Here is a 6,989-nt window from a genome sequence, read left to right as displayed (position 1 = left end):
GTCGGGAACGGCGCCCGTCGGATGGCCCGACTGAAGGCCTGCGGACCGGGTGGTTCGGGCGAGGGACTCCGATCCTTCCCGCTGTCGTAGCGTCCCCCACGCCTGGGGTGGTAGCCTCGGCGTACCCTTTCGTCGAGGTGGGTCCGACGGTCGCAACGGTGGTGCTCGTTGCCGAGGTGGCCCGGGGCCGCAGGCGCGGTGTTGCGCGTGCGCCCGGTGTAGACCGAGGCTTCCCGCATGAATCGGGAAGTCGCGGCATGAGGTTCCGAGGGGTATCCCTGCCTTCGGGAGGCAGTGCTCTCGGCCCGTCGGGCCGCAGCGCCTTCCAGGAGATTCTTGAGCTCTCCCTGGACTCGCCGACGCTCGGTGGTTGACGGCTCCGGCATCGCGCGGAGGAGCATCGCTGCGGCTGCCAGGTTCTGACCAACCCCGCTGGATGCGGGCGGCGGCCTGAGCCTGACATCGTTGGCGACGCGGTGCTGGAGACCCTGGGGCAGGTGACGTATTTCTCCGGCCTGGGGTTGGCCCGCCCATACCTGCCCGACGTCCCGGCGGATCTTCTCAAGCGCTCCTGTTCCCTCGTCGAGCCTGGCCTGCGCCCCGCGGACTTGCTCGAGCTGTGGGTCGTGACCCCCCGCCGGAACGGGGACCACAGCTAGCTCCCGCGGGATGTCGGCGCGAGGCACTGGCCTAGGAAAATCACCGTCCTCCGGCATGCCAAGATGGTTGCCTTCGGAGGGATCCCCTAGCTCGATGTGGAAACATTCGCGGCTTGGGCCGCAGTCCTCGTCGTCAAGGCTGCGGCTTCCATCGGAACAGTCGGAGAGGCAGTAGTCACATGCGGTCATGAAGTCCCGCATGGCACTGGGGTTGCCAAGTCTAGAGAAATCCCAACAGATGATGGGATCGTCATCTTCCTCGGACCCAGAGGGCCCGTAGGTCGAGACGTCCGTCAACCGGTCCCAAGGCAACCGCATACGAAACCCCAGTGGGGTTGCACTCGCCTCAATGAGAGCGCCCGCCAAAGCGAGGTCGCTTGGCGGGTTGAGGCCGAGTCGAAAAGACGTAGGATGGGAATTAGTCGGTACCTTTTGGTCGACGCGGAGCGACGTAGTCACATCGGGGACTGGTTGCACCGTCATCTCAGGTACGAGGGCGACGTCCTGTAAGCTCTTCGCGAGTGCGCCGGTGTCGTCCACTTGTTCGGGATTGGCGTGTCGCGGGGGGACGGCGCTTGCCTTCGTCTTGAACGCGAGGTCGACGCCCGGCGTGCCTTCCGTCGGGGTGCTGGGGATGTCGACTCGCTCGACAGCCGACGAAGCGCGGCCTCCCGCTTGGCCTTGGTTGCCCCGCCTCCTCCTTCGTTGGCGGGGGAGAGGACGGAGCGAGCTCGAACGTTGTTCTTCCACCACGCGGGGAAGATGTCGTCGATTCCGCCGCCGGCGGGCGGGATGTCGGCCGCCGTTGTCGTTGTCGCGCGGCGGTGGAAGGAGTATCATGTCGTAGCTGCCGTCGAAGGACATGAACTCAAGACTCTCGAAACGGAGCACCGTCCCGGGCCGGAGAGGTTGCTGGAGACTGCCCATCTGTAGCTTGACGGGAAGCTGTTCGTCAGCACGCAGCAGGCCCCTACCTGGCGCGCCAACTGTCGACGTTTCGAGACCGGGGGGTCCCTAAGCCGACGAGTGAGTGTGCTGCGTGCCCCAGCCCAGATGGGTCGAGCGCGTGGGCGAGCGCGAAGGGGGGAGAGGCGAGGTGGCCGGAGTCGGGCGTGAGAGAGGTGGAAATCCCGCGGCCTTCGTGTTCGTCCCGCGCCCAGGTCGGGTGCGCTTGTAGTAGGGGGGTTACAAGCGTCCACGCGGGTGAGGGAAGCGAGCGGCCCCAAGAGAGCGCCTGTCCCATCCTCGGCCCCGCGCGGCCAACCTCCTCTGAGAAGGCCCTGGTCCTTCCTTTTATAGGCGTAAGGAGAGGATCCAGGTGTACAATGGGGGTGTAGCAGAGTGCTACGTGTCTATCGGAGAGAGAGCTAGCGCCCTAAGTACATGCCAATGTGGCAGCCGGAGAGATCTTGGCACCCCGCTGGCGTGATGTCGTGGCTGTCGGAGGAGCAACGGAGCCTGGTGGAGGGACAGCTGTCGGGGCGGTCGAGTCCTTGCTGACGTCCCCCTGCTTCCGTAAGAGAGCTGAGAGCCGCCGTCGTCACAGAGCTTGTGGGGCGCCATCATTGCCCATCTGGCGGAGCTAGCCAGATGGGACACCGGTCTTGTTCTCTGTGACCCGAGTCGGCTCGGGGTAGGATGATGATGGCGCTCCCTGTTGACGTGGCGGGCCCACGTCCGAGGTCGGGCGACGTGGGGGCTCCTCCGAAGCTGAGGTCGAGTCTGTCTTCTGTTGCCGAGGCCGAGCCCGAGCCCCTGGGTCGGACGAGGCGGAGATCGTTTGGCAGAGGCCAGGGCGGAGTCCGAGCCCTGGGGTCGGGCGAAGCGGAGTTCGTCGTCTTCTGGGGCTGAGCCCGAGTCCGAGCCCTGGGGTCGGGCGGAGCGGAGTTCGCCGTCTTTCGGGTCTTAGCCCGAGTCCGAGCCTTGGGGTCGGGCGGAGCGGAGTTCGTCGTCTTCTAGGGCTGAGCCCGAGTCCGAGCCCTGGGGTCGGACGGAGCGGAGTGCGCCGTCTTCCGGGTCTTAGCCCGAGTCCGAGCCCTGGGGTCGGGCGGAGCGGAGTTCGCCGTCTTCCGGGTCTTAGCCCGAGTCCGAGCCCTAGGGTCGGGCGGAGCGGAGTTCGCCGTCTTCCGGCTCTTAGCCCGAGTCCGAGCCCTGGGGTCGGGCGGAGCGGAGTTTCCTATGGCGCCTTTGGCAAGACCTGACTGCCTGTCAGACTCACTTTGTCGTGTGGCACTGCAGTCGGAGTGGCGCAGGCGGCGCTGTCCTTCTGTCAGACCGGTCAGTGGAGCGGCGGAGTGACGGCGGTCACTTCGGCTCTGCCGGGGTGCGCGCGTCAGGATAAGGTGTCAGGCCACCTTTGCGTTAAATGCTCCTGCAACTTGGTTAGTCGGTGCGGCGTTTTAGTCAGGGTTGCTTCTTAGCGAAGCCAAGGCCTCGGGCGAGCCGGAGATGTGTCCGCCGTTAAAAGGGGAGCCTCGGGCGAGACGGAAGTCCCTCGAGGTCGGCTGCCCGAGTCCGAGGCTAGGCTCGGGTGAAGCGTGATCGAGTCACTCGTATGGACTGATCCCTGACTTAATCGCACCCATCAGGCCTCTGCAGCTTTATGCTGATGGGGGTTACCAACTGAGAATTAGGCGTCTTGAGGGTACCCCTAATTATGGTCCCCGACAATATATATATATATATATATATATATATATATATATATATATATATATATATATATATATATATATATATATATATATATATATATATATATATATATATATATATATATATATATATATATATATATATATATATATGCCTACGACATCTTTTCAGAGCGGCAGGCTAACGACACATTGCCTAAATAGGAGAGAGGTGGTGTCGCTGAAGAGGGGATTTCCAACCTTTTGATTTGATAGGTGCGAGACAAACTAGGTAAGTGAATTATGGACTATTGGAGTCGCTGATCAGAATGAGGAAAGAACTTTGTGGGGTTTCATTAAAGAAACTAAACGATCTTTGTAGCCAAGACTTTTGTGGGGTTTCATTAAAGAAACTAAACCATCTTTGTAGCCAAGAAGACGAAGAATACTTGCACATTGGACTATTGGAGTCGCTGATCAATAGAAGGCATTATTACACAATCGTACGTTTGCACCAAGGCATTCATTGAAAACTCTGCATCGAAGGCATCACATTAGCCTTCCCAATCACACGACACTAGCAATGTTCAAAACCCCAACTGATCCAAGCTAAAAATAAAATAAAATAAAATAAAAAAAAAGGATAGCATCCCACCACGCATGCCAACATTTTATTGATGCCCCGGGGCGAAATCTCCACGAAAGCTAACTTAATTAACCCAAACAAACCGTCTCAGCGTAGAGGCGCAGAGACGGACGCTAAGACTCGATCTACCTAATGAACCGAAACCGAGGACGTCGACGACGAGGGGCGGGGCGGCGGGGGACAGTGACGTGGTGGAACGGCGGGGCGTGCGGCCATCTAGTTGGCCTTGGCGATGAGGTCCTGGGCGGTGGCGACCGTGGGCAGCGCCGGGATGGCGCCCTTCTTGGTGGTGCAGATGGCGCCGCAGGCGTTGGAGAACTTGAGAGCCTCGCGGAGCTTCTCCTCGTTCTGAGAGGGGAAAAAAAAAGAAGCATTATCACGTGATTGACCATCATCAGCAGGCAGCAGCAGCAGAAGAGAATGAAGCGTTCCATACGTGGAAGATGGAGTCGTCCTTGGCGACGTTGACGAGGAGGGAGCCGACGAAGGCGTCGCCGGCGCCGGTGGTGTCGACGGTGTCGACCTTGAAGCCGGGCACGCTGCCCTTGAAGTCCTTGGTGAAGTACCTGCATCCCTTGTCCCCGTCGGTGACGACGAGCAGCTTGAGCCCGTCAAACCACAGGGACAGCACGTTCTTCTCGTCGTTGGCGTCCCCGCGCGTGAGGAAGGCCACCTCGTCGTCGCTGACCTTGATGAAGTCGGCCTCCTTCCAGATGCTGAGGATGCCCTCGCGTGCGGCGTCGGGCGACGGCCAGAGCGGGAGGCGCACGTTGGGGTCGTAGGAGCAGAGCACGCCCGCGGCCTTGGCTGCGCGCATGGCGGCCATGTGCGCCGAGCGGCACGGCTCGGAGATGAGCGAGATGGAGCCGTAGTGGAACACCCTGGCGCGCCGCACCAGGCCCAGGTCCAGCTCCGCCTCCGTCAGCAGCATGTCCGCGCTCGGGTTCCTGTAGAACATGAACTCGCGCTCCCCGTCGTGCTTGAGCGTCACGAAGGCCAGCGCCGTCCGCGCGTGCTTGTCGAACAGGCACCCCTCCGCGTTCACGTTGTTCTGCTTCAGGATGTTCACCAGCATGTGCCCGAACTCGTCGTCGCCGAACTGCACGTCGCCGGAGTAGGAGGAGGAGGCGGGGTAGGGCAGGGCAGGGCGTCATCAGTAGCAATGTGTAATTGTATAATAATAATAATAATAATAATAATAATCTAATAAAAGCTGCAAACTTTTTTTGTATTTTTTCTTGGGCCGGCGGCTCTTGGAGGATCCGAATCTGACGGACAAGCGGGCGTCGGATCCGAGTCAGCCGGGCCCCGCCGCGCGCAAGTGACACATCGTAATCCCAGAGGTCAACAATAATGGCTGGCCCGTGCGTGAGCTGAGCTGAGCTGAGCAGCTAGTGTGCAGTGCAGTGTACAGTTGTACATTGTACTATGCGTACGCAACGCACCCACACGACGACAACGACAAAGGCAGCGAGCTGGGCTAGCCTAGCCTAGTAGGTCGGGTGGGCCCATATGTATATCTAGTGGTATTTTCTTTTGAAGAAAAAATAAATAAATTCCGGGATATAACTTTTTTTCGGGACGCATAGAATACGTCAAGATCTATACAATGGCATCTGTCCAACGACAAAGACACATCTAGCTGCAGCACAACAATGTTTTTGCCGCCCAGGAAAAAAAAGAGAGAACAACGTCGCCGAAGCATCGGGGTCAAATATGAACGGACGGAACTTTAGGAAGGCAGAGGTCAACGGCCGCGGCCCGTGCTGGCAGTGGCACGCGGATCCCAGCCGAGGCGACGCCGGCGGAGATCGGATGGCCAGATCCCGCATCCCGGTCGAGAGCACGCCGCCCAAACGAGCAGATCAAGCGGATCTACGAGACGGAGACGGAGACGGAGACGGAGATGGAAACGGGACGTACCTTGCCTACGAAGGCGGAGGATCCGCCGAGCTTGGCGATGGCGCAGGCGACGTTGGCGGGCGCGCCGCCGGGTGCCTTGACGAAGCCGCCCGACTCGGCCAGCGACAGCCCGGCCACGTCGGGGACGAAGTCGATCAGCATCTCGCCGAACGACACCACCAGGTTGTTGGACGCCGCCGCGGCAGCAGCTCCGCCGTCTCCTAGAGGCGCCATTTGGTCGCGCTTGCTTGCTGCTGCGAGGTGGACGCGGCTACGAGAGAGAGAGTCAGAGAGAAGAGAGAGACGGGCTGGTGGGGAAGGGAAGGCGAGGCGATTGTGCTGCGGCTGCGGTGGTGGTAGAGGGGGGGCGAGGTGCTCCGGTTTTATAACCCGGGTTTCGCCGAACGTGACGGGATTGGATGGGACTAGGATTTACCGCCCGTCTTTATCCGCCCGTAAAATAGATAAATTTCTGGTACGTATATATTTTCTTTTTATTTTCTCTCCCTTTGCCCTGTGGGCCCGCCTGGTTGGTCTCTGCCCTGTGGACCCGCCTGGTTGGTCAGGGCGTGCGGTGGCGCGGGGTCCAGCGGTCGGTAGGCGAAGATTTCGGGCGCCAATCCCCCTTATCCTGTAACTAACTATCGATAGCCTCGTAATTTCCCCGTAAAATAAGCCTGGTAGATCGATTCCTTTTGATCTTTTATTCACGGACGCGTATTTGTTTCTCCCCCCTACCCCTGTAGAAATAGAAATAACTCGGTTTTCGAATATTTATCGTTGCTAATTTATTTTTAAATTAAAAGACTATAAGTAAAAAAAGAATGGACGATGTACAAATAACCGAACGGATCCGGTCTGCACCCTGAACTGCTCTACGGCTACGAGATAGCAGTCCCTGCTGTACGTTGGAGGTAGATCCGTGCTACTCGCTCATGCATGGATGCATGCAAAGTTCCAAACTGGTGGTGGTGGTGGTGTGTGTGTGTGTGTGTCGGTGGGGAGATCTGAGGTGAGCTGCGCGCTGTCTTCGTTTGAGTCCGGAGCAAGCAAAGTGCACGTCCATCGTCATCATCGGCGCCTCCTCCTGCGTCTGGTTCGGTATGCTGCATTGCATCGAGATCTAGGGTGGGTAGTTTTTATGTTCAT

The 6,989-nt window shown here is 59.0% G+C and overlaps 1 protein-coding gene across 1 annotated transcript; it reads right to left on the bottom strand.

Moving 5' to 3' along the window:
- Nucleotides 1-3,782: 3,782 nt before the first annotated feature.
- On the bottom strand, nt 3,783-6,306 carry LOC542108 (fructokinase 2). Its single transcript, NM_001111741.2, has 3 exons — nt 5,862-6,306; nt 4,375-5,037; nt 3,783-4,286 (listed from the first exon to the last, which is right to left on the bottom strand). The coding sequence occupies exons 1-3, from the start codon at nt 6,072-6,074 to the stop codon at nt 4,155-4,157; spliced, it is 1,008 nt and encodes a 335-aa protein (NP_001105211.1). The 5' UTR covers nt 6,075-6,306; the 3' UTR covers nt 3,783-4,154.
- Nucleotides 6,307-6,989: the final 683 nt, after the last annotated feature.

This window comes from Zea mays, chromosome 6, assembly GCF_902167145.1.
Source record: "Zea mays cultivar B73 chromosome 6, Zm-B73-REFERENCE-NAM-5.0, whole genome shotgun sequence".
Classification (NCBI taxonomy): Eukaryota; Viridiplantae; Streptophyta; class Magnoliopsida; order Poales; family Poaceae; genus Zea; species Zea mays.
This window is presented reverse-complemented; position numbering and strand designations above follow the sequence as displayed.